Source organism: Trichoplusia ni, chromosome 1 (genome assembly GCF_003590095.1).
Source record: "Trichoplusia ni isolate ovarian cell line Hi5 chromosome 1, tn1, whole genome shotgun sequence".
Taxonomy (NCBI): Eukaryota; Metazoa; Arthropoda; class Insecta; order Lepidoptera; family Noctuidae; genus Trichoplusia; species Trichoplusia ni.
In genome coordinates, this window is record NC_039478.1 from 5750537 (window position 1) to 5774405 (window position 23869).

Here is a 23869-nt window from a genome sequence, read left to right on the forward strand (position 1 = left end):
ACCTACATTTCACACATGAACATGTTCAGAATAACTTTAAGGACTGAAGTTCGGTAGTTTCAAAAATTAACAACTAAGTTGCGACCCAAGGTAGTTAGACAATTCTTAAGTAAACCGCTAACTTTCAAGTTAGGCTTAGTAAGCCCAAAGGAAGCAACTTAAAATTAGGTCAGTTTTACGTATATACTCTCTCGCACAAGTAACTTATGCATCTGAAAATTCAACCTTACGTTTTGGAAATACGGATACAAATGCCACCTAAAAATTCATAGTAGGCTATACAAAGATTTAAAAAGAGTACAAAAGTGTATTCTAAACGACAAAGTAAACAATAGAAGCATTCACACTATCGACACAAAAACAAATCACTAGAGCGAAAATCCCAAAGCCGGTTCGAATGAACGGATGAATTTTATCACAGTCTGTACAGTTAACGTTTCAGCAAAAAGTGGTCATCCTTTCAACAATATACCACATTTGTAACTATTATTTATATTGAAATTAAAACACTTTGAATGGAATGAGTTTGCAAATAAAAAGATTTCTATTATGTCTCTGTCTTTTGAATCGCAGCGTAACCATCCGCGTAAGCTTCCGAATGGATTGAACGAATTTTGAATTTGTTGTTTTATTAAATGTTAATTGTGCAAGTCTTCTTAGACATTTTTTTTAATCATTTCAATTTTATCTGGTTCACCTTCTCTTTTCTACAATTCTTATTACATCTGATTTACAGTATACACAAGTGAAAACAAAAACTTATACGTGTTTATTAAATATCTATAATATTAGCATCCACTTTTTTACTTATGTCTAAAACTAGTCTGGTCAATTCAATTAACACGTGAAGCGTCACAATGATATAAAAATAAAAGCAAAACATCATAAGATGTCAGGTTAATACCCACCAAAACATAAAGTCGATACTTTCCTAATAAAATTATAATGTTTATGTCAAACTAAAAAGTATGTGACGCCGCGAAAAATAGACAAGTATTATCAGAGTAGGAGTTTAGCATTTAAACTTAGACAAGACTTCCTACTTTACACTGGCTTCTATGTTTAGAGATGAATAACTACATATACTAATGATAAATATATGTTTTGACTTTAAAACTTGCGAAAGATTTTGTTTTCCTTCGCGAAGATATAGTACAAAAATATTGGATTCGTGCTCACGTTTATTAAAAAACCGTCGGTTCTTTTTGATTTCGGACGGACGTTACTAAATGGTATCATAAAATGAGAAAATGTGATGTAGGGTTGCCTCAAAAACATAAACGGAAGAAATAATTTATATGGCAAAACAATTTTGACAGCTAGAACAATTATTAATTAACCCACAACGCGAAATGACAAGCATTTAACCCTATAGACAACATTGCCACACCAATTATCTTATGAGTCACACTTAAATGTTTGTCATAATTTATCAACGTAGATTGGCCGTAGTTTCTTCAAATGCACTCTAGAAAATTAGTCTTTATTTTATAGACCTAAGGTTGAGTTTTCGTTACCACTTCTTTGATTTTCCGTTCCTTAGTCTGGTTTCCCCGGCATCATGATTTTCCCAACGGTATCCTGATTCAGTATTCCACGAATCTATCTTACTGATTCAGGCATATTATGATTGTGAACAATACGTAGCAATGTGACAAGTTGTTTGTAAACAATCAATTTAATAGCCCACGCAATATTTTTATTGGTTGATAAATATTACGTGACCTATACACGTCATCGTACATATGTGTAACCAGTGTTGAAAAACTCCGAGTGACATGTAAAAAGAGCTACAATTTTTTTTAATGGGTCCACCATAATTATTTTACGAGCCATACAAAATTCTTAGCTTATCAATAGTCGTGCTGGAGAATCAACGATATTTCAAAATACTCTTTTTGTTTTGCTTCTTTTTTTCAATAATCAGAAATGTTATCAATAATACGATCGATGTCTGTTTCAACAAATATTGTATCTGTAGTACGCAGAAAGTCACCGTCAAAAAAATACACGAAAATTTTAAATTGCGTCGATTCGATATCACCATAATCCAGGAACCAGATTAAAATTGGATTAATTGGACTTTTAATCGACGTCCAAAGCTCTATTTTAAATAAATTCAATAAATATGCAAACAACATTCACAGCGTAAAAGGTTGAAAATAGTTTGGAATATGGAAATTTAATAAATATTAAACTCAGTCTTCTGGGATTTGCGCTTAAATTATGTATCGTATCGCGATAGGTTCTGCTGATTTATGCGAATATGTTTTGTGGGTGGGATAAGCAGAGTTCTCGGTGATACAATCATGAATTATGAACTGATATGACACGGATATAAATTCATTTAACTACCTTTTTTTGAGCGGCTTCTGCCGAATTGATTTTCTTTTTTCTTTGTATTCGAATTTGTAGGTTAATAAATTTTATTCATATTCATTCCTATGTGATGTAAAATATATCGTTTTACACATAAAAATATATGAATATCAAGTTGATATTAGATACGCGTACCTGGGTCTGTAATTTAACGTTTATTAAGCAGCTGTTTTAGGCAAGAAAAAATCGTTATAAACTATAAACAGTCATGAAAACAATCCTCCTTTATTTGTGCGACGTTGATTTATTGATCTTTAAACCATTCATCTTGTAAATTCATCCGACATTTTAATATAACGACCTGCGGTGTCAACCATTCGGTTCCGTTCGCTAGCTTGATAATACTAGCTTGTAAATCTGAGGAGACTAGCGTGGAACAAACCAGACAACTTATAGGCTACATTAAGATTTTTTAGACCATACCCCATCGAGACTGTCTTGAATATACCACTTCATATTACTTCTATCATTTGTCTACAACCTAAAAACAACCGTCCAGTACAAAAAAAACATAAAAAAGTAATAACAGTAGAAGAAGAATCATATTAGTTTAGCGAAAATGTTTGGTTATTTATAGCAAGCACGTCTTGTATCAAATAATAATAACATGTATTGGTAAGTTTAACAGGAAAAGTTCCGCCCTTGACACCCACGCCTGTTTTGCTACGTGAATGTTACATGCAACTGTATTTGTATGTTTCCTAGAACACAACATGCTGTATATATTAAAACTAGCTGTTGCCCGCGACTTCGTCCGCGTGGTGAGAAGATATAAGTTAGGAATTTTTGAAGCCTTCAAATATTTTTCCCTGTTTTCTCCACATTTTCGATTGTATCTTCGCTCATATTCGTCGCAGCGTAATGGTATATAGCCTAAAACCTTCCTCGATGAATGGTCTATTCAACACAAAATGATTTTTTTTGTTGAATAGACCATTTTTTCAATTAGAACCAGTACTTTCTTAGATTAGCGCGTTCAAACAAACAAACTCTTCAGCTTTATATATTAGTACAGATTAAAAAAAAACGTTATTTAAGTCATAGAGCGTTATTAAAGCTTTATTAATAGATCGTTCTGTGAATTTGTAAACGTTAGTAAACATATTGAGATTTATCCTTAGAAATAACGCATTGTAACCTATAACCTTATACTATGGTAACCTTTGATTTTTGACAGACAAGCTTAATACTAAAATAATTTATAAACACTGCTAATATTAATCGCTTCATGTAAAATAACGGTCTACTCCTGATGACGACAAAAAAAGCGAAATTAAACTAATGTTGTTAAAAATAAACTGAGAAATGTATTAAAGCAAAGCTTGCAAATGTTAATGAGCAACAAATTCAAGCTGTCAACACATTAACTGTGAATAAGCGCAGTTATCTAAATTGCGCATATTTGCTTTAATTAGCTTTTACGTTCATTAATTAAAATAAGGACGATTTTCTAACGCTATTTTCTGCAATACTTTGCAAGGATTCTAATCGTACTATCTTTTAACTAATAACATCATTAAAGCAATTGAATTACAGCATTTATTTTAAATGATAATATGAATTCGCTAACTAGCAAGCAAGTTGCGGAATGCCGTATTGTTTAAATCTAATCTTTAAGAAACCCCATTGGAGTGGAATTTTTATAAAATAAATGTTAATGGGGACATTTATTTTATTAAACCACAAAAAAGTTAATAGACGATAAATGCTTCACAATCTTTCTCATCAAATGAACAAAATGTTATGGCCTAAATGAAAAATAAAAAATAAATCCGATTAATATCAAATTTCTTTAGTTCTCCTGTTCTACCAGTTGCAAAACTAAAAAAATAACACAAATATAAAACATTTCATATTTTTTAAACCGAACTATTAATAACTTTTTATTAATATTTTCAGTGACGTAGTTTCGTAGAATTCTTAAGTTTCCAAAACAACTTCGTTTACTCTGATAATGATACTCAATATACCTTTTAGTATTAATGGAACGGCATTTATAAGCTGGTATCCAATTATGGATGCCATAGTTAATTGTGCTGTAGCTTACTCATACCATGTTGTGTCAATTTCAATTAGGCAAAAGCTAATGTTTACCATCGCGTGTTCTATTAACAATTTGTTGATATAAGTACCAAGAATATAAACGTGTCTATAATTGGTGAAAGCTTGTGCTGCAATAATTGTTTTGTTATATTTGTACACTGCTGCGTCATAAGGGGATTATTTAGTTGTATCTCTTGTTATTGTATCGTTTCAGGCATTTTGACTAAGATGATTTAGGTGTTGTTAAAATAATAGTTGATTATTTATAAAACCTTACAGTATCTGTTATGGTTTCCTTCTACAATTAATATGTTTTCTGAATGTCTGAATCTGTTTCTAAATGAATAAGGACTTATCATAAAATATAAATTATATGTGACAACCGAAGATTTTATTTTACTCGAATTCATGCGGGCGAATCCTGAAATTAACAATCGTAAGTCAAATCAAATCATCTTCGAAATACATCTTCCCGAATATTCGACTACCGAATAATAAGGACATCATAATACGTACTTCAATGTCGACAACCGTTATTTTGATCATAATAGTCCCCTAATTAAGTAGCAGAAGGTTATCTCTGACCTTAAGTAGTCAACAGGTGAATGCCGGAAGGGTCACACTAAAACACGTATGATTACCAAAAGCGTAAAGTATGTCATCTGTCTCACAAGGAAACCGGCAGAGGCCATCTTATATAAAGTGTTATTAAGGGATCAAGATGAACAGATTAAAAAATAAAGTGACAGGCAATAATTTCTGCTCGGACTGAGTGGTTTCGGTCACCGCATAGGAATTAATAAAATTCTAAAGGAAGGGCTTTGTAAGCCCCAACAACACATGGATTACATTTAAACAAACGCCAGTCGTTTAAAAAAAACTAAAATGACTCTAAATATAAAAATTGAAGAATTTTTGCTATGTTCACCGTATAGTTACCCGCTACTGGGAACCAGATTCCTTCCGCTTCTACCAAACTCCAATCGAGTGTAAATAATTTGACGTGGTCGCGGTTTCACTGAGCTAGAAGTTAAAAATTAAATAGCTTTAAATGGGAATGTCTGTCAATGAGTTATGTAAGACCGACTTTTAGGTATCGAAATGAGTACCTCTAAACTAATAAGGTAATTTAATAACTTCTTTTCGTTTTATAAGCGAGTACGGTTATACTACAACGTCGATGTAATTTTCCATCTTACTCAATCCTTTGTCTTCTTTTCTTTCTTTTAATTAATTCTTCTTTAATTTAATTCTTTTAAAATTAATTTAAAATATCCATACATAAAATAAACAGGATACTGTTACAAGTATACTAAAAATAAAATATAAGCACCATCATATCATTAAGAGGTAAATCCTCTTTCCAGTTAAACAAATGCTAGTTGGTCTCTGATCAATAGGTTCACTTCAGCGTAAATGTTGCTTGCACTGCACGTTAACAGAAACCACAGCTGTAGTTGAAGCTACGTAAGCAATAAATATGCTGCAACATACCGTATAACTACTAAATGGATAAACCGAACTGGAAACTACAAATAGTGATCTGCCTGTGAATAGATTTGATTTCTGTAATCTATACTAATATATAAAGCTGAAGAGTTTGTTTGAACGCGCTAATCTCAGGAACTACTGGTTCAAATTGAAAAAATCTTTTTGTATTGAATAAACCATTCATCGAGGAAGATTTGAGGCTATATACCATTACGCTGCGACTAAAAGCAGCGAAGATACTATGGAAAATGTAGAAAAAAAAAGGGCAGGTATAAATCATACTTATATCTTTTAAGCACGCGGACGAAGTCGCAACAGCTAGTCTTAGATATAGAAGATGTCACTTAAGGCTGAAGTTTCTCCCCGTTCTTTTTCCAAACCTCGCTGTATTTTGTGATTTCTGACCACGTGCGTCCCACATATCTGAGAAGATCAGAAAACTTTTGCTGTGGTAAATAAAATAATAGAAAAAATAAATACGTTTCTTGAATATTTGTACACGTGATATGAGTAACATGTTTGGTTGAATGATAGTTAAGGTTTGAATAGAAAGCAGGTTCTGAATATTCACGTAAGCGAAATTGCTATTCCTAATCTGAACGACCAACGAGCATACATGAGTACAAAAATTAAAAGAAATTAATAAAACCCTGTAGAAAAAAAATTGCTTTTGTTGAAATTAAATTTAGTTGTAAAATTATTGGACAAAATCCTTTGAATATCTCAGCTATGCCTTTATAAGTGTTTGTATTCATCGCTTTAAGTTTAATCCCCTCTATATGTCCCCTATTGGATTTCTCAATGCGTGCAGTACTGATTGAGCGCTTAATGAAACCATTTGCTTTATTAAAACGACACTGTAGTGTCGCTTCGTTAGCAACAGTTAAACTGTCTAGCAATAAGATCTTACTGTAATCCCCTTTTAAAGCGACATATTGTTCTATTGTTGTCTGTTTCTTATTTAGAATTTACTTTTTTTTGCTCAAGCTTTTTGGGTACAACGACAAAAATTCTGTTACTATGGTGGATTTCGGACAGTTTTGAACAAACATCTACAGTTTGGAATTTTTGTTATATTGTATTTTCTTGGGTAAACTATTAAAAGGCAAGGCACCAGTTAGTTCCTCGAATCCCTTATTCCAAATAACTAGAACTGGAAGATTGACAAATCCATGTTGTCAGAAATTCGTGAACATTCCTTTTATAATTACGGCGCAAGCATTTATAGAAAAGCTTTCAGCTATAGCAGGATTTTAGGCACGAGGCATTATAGTCACGGTAACATACATATCTGTATTCTGTACTGCAATATATGTATAGTTGACGTAATAATAATGCTCCTGACTATGTCACATCAGGCCAAACGCCATGTGCGAAAAAAATCAAATTAAGTTGTGGGAGTGTGACAACGTAGTACTAGAGCATCATCAGCGGCAACAGCGGCATCTCTCTTCGTTCTTAGTACTTTTGAGGCTGACTTTTTTTCCGGATGGGAAGCGGAAGAGAGTTTCAGACTTTTCTTTTTCCCCTCTCTTTTTCCAGATTTCAAATAAACTCTTTTCTAGAAAGGCATACTACTTCATATTTTTATTTTATCTTTTCCTTGCTTGTAGTTTCCAATACAATCAGAGAACTCTCATTAGACCCTGTATCACCGGGTTTGTGACCTGTAAAGTTTTTCAGCCTTCATTCGTTGCAAACAGAAAGAATTTCTTCGAATGCATTATTTCTCTCCAAGAGGCTCATTAGCGTCGCTCAGAAACACTTCAAATGTTCCACCTTATAGGAAAGGTTGCAAATAATAATGCAGTGTCAAATATAAATTATTTTTTCACTTTTTTTAATATTGTATTGGTAAAAAGTTTTCGTTTTTATTTCAACTTATTTTTTAAGTGCAATCATAATACGTTTCTATCTAACATTCATCATTCCATGTGCTTATCTATAATATATTCCTTTTTTGTAGTATTATCTAATGATTTCTTCTTCTATAAGCTGTATAGTAAGTATTGATTATAAAAAAAAACATTAAGAATATCCTAGAACATTCATAAAGCATCTTTCTTATGTCCAAAAAAACATGTTTTACATCCAAGAATCTAAACAGCAGCTTAAATATAACTGCCACTTGAGTGCCAAACTGAGTGTCTTCTGTATTGTTCCAGGCCTACAGTTGCGGAGCATAGAGGAGCCGGCGGGTGGCGCGGGCGGCGGCATGCCCGCGCCCACCTGCTACGATGCTGAATGCGCGCGCACTGAGGCCTGGCTCGACGAGAACCAGGAGTTTGTGCACGACTACTTCTTAAGGTAAGTTGGTTTCTGGGTACTGGGTAGTGGTGCGCCGGTGAAGAACTCCCTATTCCCCAAGTAGGCTCCAAATATGGAAAATTGTGCGTAGGTTGGCTTTGGGAGGTTGTCAGCCCAGCCATCCTAAATCCCTCTTAATGCGCAGAAGATAATCTCCATTTGTATATTATACCAGGAATATGATGAAGTTGGTGACAGTGAAATTTCAGTCTGCTTAAGCGTTGCCTGATTCGTTGCATTTGAAACATTGTAGTTTCTGGTAATTTTTACGGGTAAGAGTTCAGCTTGCTACTAAAATGTTCCTTGTAAGAGCTGATCTGTTAGGGTTACCATCGGTTCAAAAAAGGTGTACCACTAAACATGAATTGTAATAGTTTGTTGAAAAATACTTTATTGCACAGATAATTCGGTACTAATCTGCAGTAGCTTATGATAATTTATTGATTAGTAAGGAGCTCGTATACTGTTCCAAATCTTTTGCTAACTGCAATACGAGCTGTTACTATAACTTTAGATTTTAGTTCAAGTAAAAGCTGCCCGTCTCTTTTGAACGATAGTTTCAAGTTTTTTATAAGTTGATTTCAATATCTCTACTTGGATGATGTGTTTGCTGTTATGACTATAAGCTCAATGTCATCTTATACGGATTTAACTTCCAGAGGAATGTTAGAATTAAACATAGATTGCTTTAGTATACATTGTAGGAAGTATGTACCACAAATACAACACCTGGTTACATAATTTTGTACCTGGCTGGAACCCGGGCATACCTAATGTATTTGTGAAGTGATGCGAATTTGAATCAATGGATCGTTGCTCACAAATTCCATTGTTTTACTCCCGGCTCAATATTACGCCAATACCTTTATACCTGGATTGGTTCGGACGCAGTGCAATGTGTAAATTTCATTCATTCTAATTTGAATCTCTCATTTGAATTTCATTGAAATCTAAAAGCATGCAACAATGACTCATTCACACGCCACCTCGTTTCTAATTATTGTAGCTATGTGTATATACATTCTGTAATATATTCCGTATCTTATCGTCTTTGATATTGATAGACCTTATTTTCATTAGGTCGTCACATGATACTTGGAATCAGACCGTGTCAGTCTGAATGTCATGCTCTCAGATGTGTTAAACGAATGGGAAATAAAGATTGTCTGTTTTTTTCTTGTTTTTTAGTAGTATTATCCTTGTGTCGCGGGGTTTCACAAAGGTTCAAGTCACATGCACAAAGACACCTAGAATCAGTACAAGTATTACTGGATCACACAAATGCTTGTCCTATGCGGAGATTGAGCCAGGGACTTCAACCACTGCTCTATCTGTTTTCTCTACGTAAGATTCACAAGCGCTAACGGTGATCAAATCTCCAGAATATATGAAAATGTTAATTCTAAAATACGTGACTTAATTAACAGTTGCTATTTTCATGTTTGATCCATTCATATCTTTGACAAAATATAATTAATAATTAAACTTAATGAAATGATTATTCGTCCACGTGGGCGCCTATCGTGTTACTATGTAAATTTAAATTCAAATAGACTGTGGTCAACGATACGCCTACTACCAGTTTTGATTGAAGCAATAGCTTATTGTAAACAGTTGTATAACAACAGCAATCAGCAATTATTTGCGCTCGTTCAGCCCACGAATTATTTGTTGACAATGTTGGCCGAATATTGGCGCCAGTATTTGTAGGTGTGGTATAATCACGCTAATATTATATATAGGCTGGAGTTTGTGAGTTTGTTTGTTTGTCATCCCTTCACGCTTAAAAAGATAGAACCAGATTATTTTTTCAATTTAGTATAGAGTTAGCTACACCTAGGCTCCTTTTTATCAGATTGCAGAAAGAGGATAATGTCTATGCAGCTATAACTAAAGGGCTCGCCGAAAAAGCAATTACCTGGATAAAACTTTTGAAGATTTTAGAACCGTCACCAGGGGTACATGTCATGAACCCTGATAGCTAAACAGCTGAAATTTTCACAGATGATATATTTCTATGCCGTTACAATAAATATCCAGTTTACACATCGCTTGTTACGGTTATTTTGTTGGTGCTTGATAAACCTATCTGTCACCCAACCAATCCATGTCACGAGTCGAACTCGCGTTTGACTGTTTTTATTATTTACTGTAGTTGTTGTGGTATAATAAACGTGTCAACTGCAGTAATTTAGAACTGACTTATTATCTGACTCATATCCAAGATATGTTAATTATTGGAATCCAATCAAGTGTCACTGTGTGTTATGGTAATGTTATATTTTAAACTGTTGGCTAAAAGCCACCAGCCCTTTTAATATCGCACTCTACATTGTATTTTGTTCTAAAACCTATCGTTGATGTGCTAACGCAGAGCTTGAACCCAGTGAATTTCATGTGATAGTTTCAACTACTCAACTTAAAATTATACATTACTTGAATCCATCCATACACCTGAATGAAGTGCATCTTTAGTGTGTTTATGAAGACGAATTCGTTTTCGATGCTTGTTTGCCTCTTACAAATCTTCTTAAACTCCTGTATTGGTTTAATTAGAACTATCAGAATTTGAATCAGTTCCTTAAAATGTTTAGACGTTCACACGTTCATTCAATTTATGTAAACGGATTATTTTTGACATAACCATTTTTCCTTTTATATTTACGACACATGCTCTTGTACAAATAACATTCAATCCATCACCAAAAGCTCTCAGTTAATCCCACACCGCATGTCCGTTGTATTTGTTCGAGGATCAATAGCCCGTGTCAATAATGAAATCAGAATAGTTAATTATTCTCGACAGAAAGGGAATTTTATTAACGCACGATAATGTGTACACTTTCTTATTATTGATATACCTACGTGACTATTATAGGGACCGTCATTAATTCAATGCTTGTACTATGAGATCGTGATTTAGGATCAATGGAGGAGCTCGTGGCTAAACTGCAACTGCACAAGTTGATCGATCACAGGTTAAGCCACACTTGGTTCGTGGATGGGTGACCATCTATCTTATAGCAAGTTTCTTCGTGTTACGAAAGGCACGTTAAATTGTGGGTTGTTATTTATACATCTTTGACAAACGTTACAGGTAGTCAGAAGCTAGAATATCTGACAACCAGTCTTAAGGGTATCGTCTGGATTGAGGAATTCAGATTCCAAGTCACGATCTGTAATACGCTGGTACTTAGCTGCAGTTACACTGGAAGTTGGAAGCTGGAAGTTAAATCAAATATGTTAAAAAAAGTTACGTTACATGTTGTAAAAGTCTAGGATAATGATGTCGTTGTAGAAGCGAAACGCAACTACGTGCAGTGTCTTGCTTCCACAACAGTTCTATAGCAATGCTATATCACTTTGTTGCAGTAAGGTACGCAGGTAATTTAGTATGATAAAATACGTTTGAACGTACCACTCATTTCGCATAATCCGTTTTATGTAATCCCGTACAAATGAGTTTTGTGTTTGCCGTGCAATTAACACTATTGTTTCTAATTTATTAGCTAATTTCGAGAATTATCCACCGAATTGCATTATATCATAAAACGTTCGTTCGTTGTAAAGTGGTGAGATTATTTCGACAATAGATTATTATAATTTGTTTGAAATAGATCTGATATTAAACTAAATTTTAGGTACATGAATGCTTGTCCTAATCCTGTGTATCTTTGGGATCAATCCGATGTTAAATTACTAAGTGCGGGAAAAATTATTTAAAAAAAAATATAACAATTAGAACATCAATGAATGTAGATGATAAAACTACATAAGTGATATTAAATACTTCATATATTATCATAACATATCAAACATAGGTAACTCAGTTTCACAGGTCCAGAACATTGAAGAACATGGTTCAGTATTAAGGGTTCTCTAAATACAAAAGATGTTAAAAAGAGGTATTCCCAACTTAATTAAACCTAATTTTTTTCTCTACAATATCTTTAATAACTTCAAATTATTCATCGCTTTTATTGTTGAGACCTTGATGTATTCATATTAAGATAAACTTGTTATCATCAGTAACTAATCTTTGTCGATCACAAATAGGATGATTCTGTAGTCATTGTTATTGGTGGGTGTGATTACAGCCTTTGGAGATTTAATTTGGTGTAACTTGATAACAATTGTTTCAAGGCTTTGATTTGATTACATTAGCGGACCTTCTTGGTGCAATTTAGCCTCTTCTTGTGCATAGCATCTTATATAATAGGGATGACGACTTAGTCGGAAAATAAAAATCTATTCAGTCCTTCCGTAAGATAATTTAAAAATGTTAGACATGTATCTTTTTCTTTCTCTGAAGATCTAAAATTGATAGATATAAACTGCTTTAAAGTTTAGAAGAGTGGAGTAACGATTTCTTAAATATCGTGACTTACGCGTAAGTTTTATTCACTGTAATTAGAGCGAGAGAGAATTTATGTTTAAGGCACAAATTAAGAAATAGGTATCCATTATTACACATTAAACTACAAGACGGACACTGAAACACAAAATTATCGTCATACCTATTCCATACCACGTTTTGTTTAACTTTAAGAACATGTGTGCACCTCAAATTGTTGGGCAATAGTTGCTTGAAGAATTAATTAATTGACCGCTGGAGTTTTCCGTCGCTTGAAGGCGATGACGAAGGCCTCAACTTCAAAACATGACCCAATGCAACAAGTATTCAAATTAGTTTAAATGTCTACTTGTTAGTTTTGTTTCGATCTATTAATTGTTCCATTGTGTCATCATACAAACTAAACAATAGATTTTTTTTGTTGTTGTGTTGCCTATCGCTCCCCTTGGGTTGACAAGGTCGATTCATTCAGTTAGTTTTGGTTACTGTTTAGAATTATTAGTTTCATTAAGTTCTGCTTAGCTGTATCTGTTTTGATTATTTTTCTCGTAATTCGCAAGTCTTTGACTACTTTTATCCCGTTTGTCTGAACCGTAAGGTTCTTCGTTGACAGAAATTCCTTTCTCAAATCTAATTCGTTCATTTTCCCTCGTTAACAATTTACAGTGATTGTTAGGGTCAGAGTCCTGTAAATATGCACAAGCTACCACAAAACATCTGATCTGTCTAGATTGCACAAGATTTGTCTTATTCAATTAGTTCTCTGTTGTACAACAAGTTATCAACTCCATTGTTAACTCGATTGGATAGTTGTCTTAGATCGAGAGAAATCGGTTGTGTCGCTTCATTACGGGCTATCTAATGATAATAATATCGAAAATTTTGCCAACATGCAATATGATTTCAGGATTTATTATTTCATTGTTTTTTTATGCTTTCTTAGCTGGCTGTAAAATTCTAAATCATTAACTTGGATTCTATACTTTTTTGGCTCAATATAAATATTAACCTACTAGACACTTATGTTGTGTTCTCTGCTATGCTAAACGCCAAAGTTTTAACGGCTCTGTTAATTATTGTTCCTATCCCATTTGTATAGAACGGGATTTGTGACGTAACTGGTTATATGACCAGTTAAAACAATTAAGACTTCAATTAAGTTTGTAAGTTTCGCATAGCTCCTTCTGTTGCAAATATGGCTGGTACATAAGCTTCTTATTTTGTGTATGTTGTTCATAATGTCTTATCAGACACGAGATTCAGATCTATGAAGTTTTAACAGAATGTTTTGTTTTAATTAACACGTTTGGAAATTTCTAAATAAATACTTTTTATTTTAATTCCTTCGAGTGTAATGAATACACCGCTCATTAGATCATGCGAAATACAGCCTTATGACGTCCCAACTCCATTTTTCGTAACATAATGTTATTCCCCTCTCAAAATAAACGTAAGATCGTAAATCATAAAATTACTGCTGTTTTTTCGGTAATAAATTATCTCGTTTTACGGTTAAAAATACTTCCGACGGATAAAACAAACATGCTGTCTTGGCTATGAGGAAACTTGGCTTTCCTTAAAGTCAAGTTACAGACGGATTTAAAACTGACCAGTCGTATAAATTCGAGTAATAAAACAAAATAAATGTGCAAACTGCTTTTTATAGTCTCTTTCCCAAATGATAAAAACGGAAACTTGTAAGGTAAAGCTGTCTGTCCGTCGGTCCGTCACCAAGCTGTAACAATCGCATGAACAATGATATCTACTATATCTATACAGTTGAAATTTTCACAGATGATGTATTTTTGTAGCCGCTAAAATAACAATAAAAATAAAAATTGAGAAAAAGTAACGGTGGAAAAAAAATATAGTAAAGGATAATTTTTCTAGCCTGTTTCAACATTATCCTCAATGTTTAGATTCCTCGCACTTGGTCGTTTTTTCCAGATTACACCGGTTTTCATGTATTCCGGAATCGAGCGGACTCTATCACTTCTCGTGGGTGTTGAAGAGGCAATTAAGAGATTCTATCGGAAGGATTAACAGCAACTTCTCTATTCGTATCAGGAAACTTTTATCGAGAATTCGCTTTACAAACTTTTTATCGGCTAGACACGTGCAAGTTGTTTTATCATCCATCTACGACTATCAAATTTGATCCAGCTGTTTTGGAGAACTTTCCATAATTTTGATAAAACTGTTGAATTAGGGTTTTGATTAATGGGTTTGTATAATGGTTAACTCGCATTATAGAAACATAAAATTAAACAGATTTTTATGTTTAACTTTGTCTTGATGGTCTATTCATGTCGTCTCCAATTTTTATGTCAAAGAATAAACTTATATGGTACGGACTTCGCTTTATTCTGTTTACTTGCAATTATAGTTTTATAGATGCGTAAAATACTTCTAAATGACCGTCATACATAAATACCTTGACCTCAGCAATAAATTCTGTCCAGTTTTAAGAATCTTCACTAAAACTTGAGCAAACCAAATTGCTCTGGAACAAATTTTTATTGAACTTCATAACGACAATTCTTCCGTCACTTGATAGACCATAAAACGTTTAAGACACAAACACTGACTAATTTTATGAATAAATAAAATGACTTGAATAATTACGTCTTATATGATGGTATGCAATTGTTAATAGCAACTCGTTAGACCGCCAAAGGACCAGCTGTTTTCATGAACCCGACTGAAAAGGAACTGATCTTTTTTTGAATGAACATGTCATAAAACAATAATAAAAAATATGTAAATATGTGCAAACTACATTTATAAGTCATTTTTCTTATTTTTCTGCAATCAGGCTGTACAATCATTATTTACGTACTCGACTAAGGCGGAGCAGATGTAATTTGAATTTAAAATGAATCACATAGAATGGGGATGTTGACTGTGTATGAGAAGCTTGAACAAAGCGAAATAAAATATAGAGATTATGGATTCGTTTCGACATTAACCGGTATTTTGTATTTCCGTCAGTGTTCTCGGTTAGTAACGTCATAAGTATCGAATCATAAATTTAATTAATTATTTATTTAAATCAAGTAATTTTTGATCTTCCGTACGCAAAGGGTAAGAACGGAACCCTCTTACTGACGCTCTGTCCTCAGTCCGGCTATTTGTACGTCCGTCTGTCATCATGCTGTATGCCATGAACCATGTTGAAATATTCGCAGATAAACTGGAAGGTTGGTTTTTCCCCAAATTTATTTATCACCAAGTTACTGAAATACATCATCCGAGAAAGTTTCAATTACCAATATATCATGGAGCCTGGTGACAGATGGACAGACAGCAGAGCTTAATAATAAGCTTCTTTTTACCCATTGGTTATCGACCCCTAAAAGTCAGCAACTCCATTGGTACTTGAATACTCAAGCGTTTGGAACACATTTGGCTTCCAACCTTATAGTACCAAGACCGGAGACAAATAAATTTCAAAATATACGGAGCGTATGTTATTGTTCAACTCTGCACTCGTACACGAATTGTCACATTGGAGAATTTCCATTCGTCCTTCAGTTCGACGTCCGAAAAATGGGAAGGAAGATGTCACTGGTATCCCTACTACCATATGAAATGAACAAGCTGAATATTTATTAGTTTAATATGTTTGTCTTTGTAGTCTCCGTCTCGTGTTTCGTTTTAGTTTTCTTTCCTATATTGAGTATGACGTCAGAGGTTGTAAAATCGCGACTTTATTCCGTTTATGTTTTTGTTTCTTTATACAAGGTCGTCATAAATATACATTACACACAGTTAGTTAATATAGTAATTTGGGTGAGTGTTTTTTTTTAATAGTGCTCTTGGTAAAAGAGGCAATAGAAGTGTTAAATACCTGATGATTTTAGTTTTCAATGTTACGTAACTATAGAATATAGTATTCCTAAAAAATGAGAATAGCTTGATAATGACAAAACAAATTACGCCTATTATACACAGAAACTCGCACCCAACGCCATCTAATCGGAAGTTAAGCATGCATGTTTATAAGTATTAGATAAGTTATAGACTTTGGTCATGGCGGAAACAGAAATTCATAATCTATGAAAATTTCAACTATTTAGCTTCTAGGTACGGTTTATAAGCTGCAGCCTGGCGAGGGACAGACAGATAGACGGTGGACCCTCGGTAATTGGGTTCGGCTTGTAGCCTTTAAACCTCAAAAAAAATCTTTTTAAATCACATTATACAAAACGTTACTTAGAATTAAATTATTTTGCTCTTTTCTAAAAAGAAATTACAATTTTAAGGGGAATTTTTCGTTATTAAATTATCATGGATTTAATTATAATAGCATTAATACTTCAGAGAGCTGTTAATACTAATCTTATTATCTCTGAGTGCTTTCTCTGTGTTCAACTCAACTCATTATAATTTTGAAAACAAAGGAATCCGGTCGCTGTTTGTGTAATTTTTATGTAAATCTGATACGCAATTGCCTTCAATGCTTGACATTTGCCGAAGTTAAGAACAAGGCAATTATAATTTTGGCGACCCAACAATTTCCTGGCTTAATTTCTTTTGACCCTGATAATATTTTCTAAATGAGGAAGGATACGATTTTTCTTTATAAATTGGATCAAAGAGGTTTTATGTAATAGTATAAACCTTATTATCTTGTATTATCTTAATGGCTAGCCTAACTTTTGTACTAATAGAAAAATAAATGAATTAACGTCCGTACTGAAGAAAGACTGATAAAATATTCGGTTTGAAGTTCTTGTATTTGTAGCCCATTGACAAAAACAGCCTGAATATTGGACTTTAAGATAGTTAGAAAAAATACAAAATCATTATTTTTTAAAAATATCGGTCGATTTGTTTAAGAGTTGCGAATGTCAAACAATGCTAAACTTAAAACATCCCCTTATTTTTGATGGTCGCTAAAATTAATATTAATAACATTACTTATAGTACAAGAAGAATATTAGTATATCGTATGTAAGTGTGTCCTATTTAAACATTACCATCTACACTTTGCGTCAACTAGTTTATATAAATACTATTGTTATCAACATGTTTCCGTTACAACTAGCTATGTGTGTGTTAGTGAGGATACTAGCTTTATCCCTCTCTAATCGATAGAGTTAAAAAGGGACGAATATGTTTGTATTACGATTATGCAATAGTTAGTATTGAGACGATTCGAATGTGTTTCTTGTTTATTTGTCCTTAGGTATTCATATGTGTATTGTACGTCAGCGGTAATGAGAAATAAGCAAAATAAAATATTGACGTACAATATATCACTGATGCTTTTGATTTTGGCTGTACATCATGATTTAGTGCTACTAGAATTTTAAATGGAAAAGAGATAGCGCTCTACACGCTGTAGAGCGGTGCCTTTTTTTCTCATTTCAAAAAGCGAACGTGATAGGCTTCAAAAGTTGTAGAAAAAAATATTTCAATATCATTATCGATATTTATACTATTTAAAGATTGCGTAATGAGTTCTTATAAATAAAAAACTAATCTATTGGAATATTCTCGTATTTACTGTTTTGTATTGCAATATATAAATAATAATAAATAAATAAATGCGGACAACATCACATACATTGTTCTGAACCCAAAGTAAGTTGCTAAAGCACTTGTGTTATGGAATTCAGATACAACGAAGGTACCACAAACACCCAGACCCGAGACAATGTAGAAATGTGAATTTTTACATTGACCCGACCGGGGATCGAACCCGGGACCTCAGAGCTAGTGACACCTTGAAACCGGTGCGTACGCCACTCGACCACGGAGGTCGAGTATTTACTACTTTGTATACTCCGTAACTAGTTTGTTTTATAAATTATGTTGGATATACGAGATATTGTTGTTTCTTTACGATATTTTATGAAACATCTAGGTTATTACTTAATTCGTTTGACCTAGTCATCTGTTGTTTTGTGTCCTTACTCTATTTCTTTATGTTGCGTTACATATAAACATTATATTGCTATTGGAACCCACATTTCAGCGTTTTTTAGGCTTGTAGCGTAACACTTGTAATAAAACGTCTTGTTTACTTTTATGGACCTTATAAATAAGCAAGACTTTTAGGTCGTTGTCGATTAAAAGTACGATTTATTGCGGGAATGTTCAGTTTCTTGGGAATATGTTGAAAATGTTTGGTTATTGTACTGATCTTTGTAGGTTTAGACGTATTGTAAACCGAAAATCTGAATTTGAGGAAAACAATTTGACCAAAGTGTATATTTTTATAGATATACTAGCTTTACGCCCGCGGCTTCGCCCGCGTCGATGTCGGTTACATCGCGTTTCCAAGAGAACTCTTCAAAAGTCCGGGATAAAAACTATCCTATGTTCTTTCTCAAGGTCTATTGATATCTATCTATCTGTATCAAATTTCATTAAAATCGGTTCACAGGTTTAGACGTGAAAGCGTAACAGACAGACAGACAGACAGATAGATAGACAGACAGACAGAGTTACTTTCGCATTTATAATATAAATCTAGAAATGTAAGTTCTTGTGTGGGAGCGAGCATTGTTTGATAATCTGGCTAAAACAATTTATTGTCTATAGCAAATTTTTAACAACTGAACGTCCAAAGTTGATTTTTTTCCGAGGATATCAAACATGTCTCTTATTAAATTGATTTATTTTAAGCTTATTTTTTAGGTTTTACTTGTTTTTAAGAATATAATTATTAAACATATGTTAAAATTATATGATGTTTCTTCTCAGGAAGGCGACGCGGCAAGTGGTGGACGCGTGGTTGGTGTCGCACGCGACGCCGCCGAGCGCCGAGCTCGCGTCGCCGTCGCGCGCCGGCTCCGGCTCAGGGGCGACCACACCTGTCAGGTAAATTACTATTTCTATAGTAAATGAAGAAGAAAGAAAGCATTTATTCGCCGGTATGATGCATATAGGACACAAAACAGACAAGCAAATATACATGTAAACAAAAGAACATGGTAAAATGAGAAAACAGAAAGGCAGGAGAAAAGTATGCGACACAAGCATGTGAGGTGGCCTTCGCTCAGCATATGCAGCGATCCTATACGACACAGTGTTGCGGCGCTGGTTTTCAGTGGTGGCCGACACTAACATGTAACACATCACAATCATTTTTGTTACATCACAAACAGTATATCTAGTCTTCTCTGGTCACACACATTGCATACGTTAATCGACTAGTCATCCAAAATTCATATTTATATATTTTTTAAATATCAATCTGTATAGGTACATTACTGCATGTATATTTCTGTAAATCACAATTTAAGCATAGTTCAAAGCTCCTTTTTACATCGATAATAACACGGCAGACCGAAAGATTTATTTATATACATTATTTTATATCATCAGAAGATGACAAACTTGACACTGTCGCACGAAATAGTCCTCTGTTAGGCAGAGTCCAAGACAAATGGAAGGAGGAAAGAAAGGCCTTTGCCCTGCAGCGGAACTCTAATGGTTGATCATAATAATAATATTTAACATCAATAACCTGTCCTCTAAAGCTATAGGAGAAGACATTGATTAAGATCTTTATCCACCATACAAAAGTAATATTTATTTAAGCTTAATATAAATCCTCCCTCGTTATATCGTAATGGCATCTTTATTTAAATTCGATCCGGTGTAACTTTAATAAATGATGGTTAAGCCTAATGAATGAATGAGTGGGCGAAGTGTTAAGTAAACTCGTCCTAAGCAAATAGAATATATTAGTCCCACAGCTGGGCAACAGGGCAAGAGCCGATCTGTTAGTTTAGGCCAAACAAACAAGCTCGCGATGTCAAAGAGCTTAAACAAATAAATTTGAATGTGTTGACAACTGTTTATTTTATTGGGTGCAGATATTATAAAGGGACAATTTTAATACAATTTATAAATTAATTTTTAATGTCGACAAATTTATTTCAATTCTAATGATTATTTCACTAAAATACTGCCTATATTCCAATAAAATGTTACCTATTAACGTAACTATAATTTCGATTCAAAGAATTACTTAAAAAAAATCGTAGGAAAACTATCATCAGACTCCGATAAAATAATTGGTTGATATTGCCCGTCAACAGTGTACGACTTTAATACTTTAAAGAAAATAAGTTATTTATTTTTACCACAATTTGGAATCATCATCTTTACTACAGAATATGACATATAAATCATCTGCGTAAAGAACAATAACAAGTCATTATAAACTCGTAAAAATTCAAGTTTATACACTCCATCAATCTTAAGTCGCCTTTATCTGCTGAACCACCTCCCGCACAGATTAGGAAGACTTCCGCGCCAAACTACATGCATAGTGATGAGCCATTTATAATGTTCGTGGGAAAATAGCAAGGAGGATTATTGATAAAGGAATTTAAAAATAATACTGCTTGAAATGGTGTATCTAAAGTAATTTGACGATACGTCTACAATTGTTTGTAACGTGTTTTCGAATGAAGACTTATTTCAGTACATAAATTTTAGACCTCAAGAATAAAGACCTTTCTCATCATTGGTCTTTGGAATTTGGTCAGAAAGGAATGATTTAGTGACAACAAATTTTCGTACTGTTGAAATATATTTTTTTATGATTTTTCCAAATTCCAGCAACAGAATTAGAGTCAGCCTTATAGCCTTATAAATGAATCAAAAGCAGTAGATAAATCTTAATTATATACTCAAACATTAAACTTGCTTTAAGTTATCCGTTTCAAAAAAGTACAGAGTGCAAGAAAAATGCAGAACAAACCTAAAAGTTCCCCTTCATTATCTTGAAACTTTGGTTCTATTCTGAGAAGTTTTCAACCACGTAATTTTCTTCGAAACCAACACAATTTATATTCACGTAATACAAAGACTTTGCTACCTCCGAAACTCAACCTTTCATTGACTTGTTATTATTATCGGTTAAACAAACTTTGTGAATGGACGGTAATATTTGTGAATAAAGTTTTAAAAGTTTAAAATATTTCAAAAATTTTACTTTTTGTTTTTCCGGGTTATTTCTGTCTCAAAAAAGAGTTCTTTATCATAAGCTCACGCTCTACTATAATAAAGAATATTTACAATGTCAAAAAGTTACAGGAACTTAATAATACTGATTAATATAGATATTTTAAATTTTAAATTAAAAACAACTAGATAAATAAAAGAATATGATGTAGATTTTAATTTGTAGCAATCCTTTTTATCCATTGATATACATGTTGTCTGTCTGTCTATGTAGAATCCTAATTTGTATTGTTGTTATTCAATATCTTCCAAAGAAGTATTGGTCCCTTAAGTATGTAAACCACAAAGGAATAATACTACTTACACATATATCCTTTAGTCGCTAACAAAACTAAAATTTTCCTTTGATACATTCAAGATAACTGGGCTATTGAGAGTTGGACACGCGACGCTAAGGGTTTCGTACAAATATGCTAAAATACAAATCGGTTGGTTGCATCCAACAAATCTAATAACTTCATTATAAAAAAAACCTACAAGATGCTATGATTCTAATTATTGGCTTTTAAAAACCGTTTATTTAACTTGCAATGATAATACATCTTAATTATATAGCAGTAAATGAGCTGAAATTAAAACAACGAAATGTTACGTATAAGTGTGATCTTAATAGCTTCCATTAAATTAGGATGACGATAATACTACTATTTAGGATTTGCCTAAAATAGTCCATTCTATGAAGTCGGTATTGTGTCGGTTCATGACATATCTGCTAATTCCATTTGGCGGCTGTCCAGTTTACTAATTGCTGAATGGATCTAACTTGCTCTTTGTGCACCTATTTTAGGCACTAAATTCGCAGTCGTATTGAATATTTGAAAGGTTAGTCCGTTATAGATTTTATATAATAACTGGAAACACTTAGGGAAACGTGTGGGAATTTGTTGGTCTTAAATATTCTGGTTACATTTACGTAATTGAGCTTGAGTGATTTGGAAGGATCCTGATTTTTGGATTTCCGTATCCAAAAATTAAAAACGGAACGCTATTAATATGGCTTTATCTTTCACCGGGTACTTGTAACGAACTCTGATATATTCTTAAATATAACTAAACATTTTCTACACATAAAAAGTTCTGAACAAAAGCATGATACCAGGAATTGACGTAACAAAACAGTTGGCGATACGATTAGGGCAATATTCTCTCACATCCGATTATTGCTATCTGTGTCCAAGCGAGAACATTTATGGGTCGATACGACCTCATTTTCCCAATAAAATCGGACACAATGCCTGCCTTGTAGTTCTTCCGTTAGCTCCAGTTATTCTAACTTAGAAATATATTTCTGTTTTATGGAGAATATTTGATTTAATTTGTGAGTGTCATCCAGTTTAGTTATTTAAAGAAAATCCCACCAGAAACAAAACACTGTTTTTGTAATTTGTAAACGCTTGAAGAAAAACTGTTGCGATTATGAAAGCCAGACTAGGATAGGCTCAGATCGCTTACCTACTACCCCAAAAAAAATATAGAGATCTTAGGCTAAGGTAATAATAATCGGATCTATTCAAATGGAGTGACTTTGTAGAAACGCCTAACAAAAGTATTCTTTTAGGTAACGCTTTAAAAGTGCGGGAAACATGGCCCGCTTGAAATAACACTGATTGATTGAATTCTATAAAACATTTCTAAAAATCATGACTATATATTTAACAACTAATCCAAACTTATCCTTCAACAGGAAGATCTCAGCTCACGAATTCGAGCGAGGAGGTCTACTGAAGCCGTTGGTGACGACGGTAGACGGCACACCCACCTTCCTTGGAGACCAGCCGCCGCACGCGACACCCTCGCGGCCGCAGCGGAGGTCGCGCCACGAGCTGAGGCAGCTCGACGAGAAGGAACTTATATTTGAATTAGTGAGTATTTACTACTTTACTTAAAAAGTAAGACTGCACGGATAGCCGAGTGCCTAAGTGGCGGGTTCTATCCAAGCGTAGGCCAAGCATTATAGGCTCTGAGTATCCGTGTGTATGTGATTTTAATGTTTGTGATACTCCCGCGTTTATAAAATAAAGACAAGAATTAATTTTTAAAATATTGCTTAGTGGCTCCAGGGATCCCTTACGTTTTTACTTTTAGAATCTGCGGACAGCCAAATAGTTGTCTATAAAATCAGCTATTTGTGCATTAACTGCAGTAATCATTACGTATTTTTTCGTAGATTCGATGCATTCATAGGACAAGTTTGTAACATGTTTTGTGCCTATATCATTTAAATCTTTGTACGCTTCTTACGGCCCAAGGAGTATGCTTCTTAGTTCGGGCGCTCTAAGCGTTTTAACGAAATATTTTAACGCAACT

At 33.6% G+C, this 23869-nt stretch overlaps 1 protein-coding gene across 1 annotated transcript in view; it reads left to right on the forward strand.

Moving 5' to 3' along the window:
* Positions 1–23869, forward strand: part of LOC113491850 (dual 3',5'-cyclic-AMP and -GMP phosphodiesterase 11-like) — a 193328-nt gene that overhangs the window by 114114 nt on the left and 55345 nt on the right. Inside the window, 3 exon segments of the mRNA XM_026869030.1 lie at positions 8079–8220; positions 19289–19405; positions 23247–23424. Of these exon segments, the coding sequence (XP_026724831.1) occupies positions 8079–8220; positions 19289–19405; positions 23247–23424 (437 nt within the window).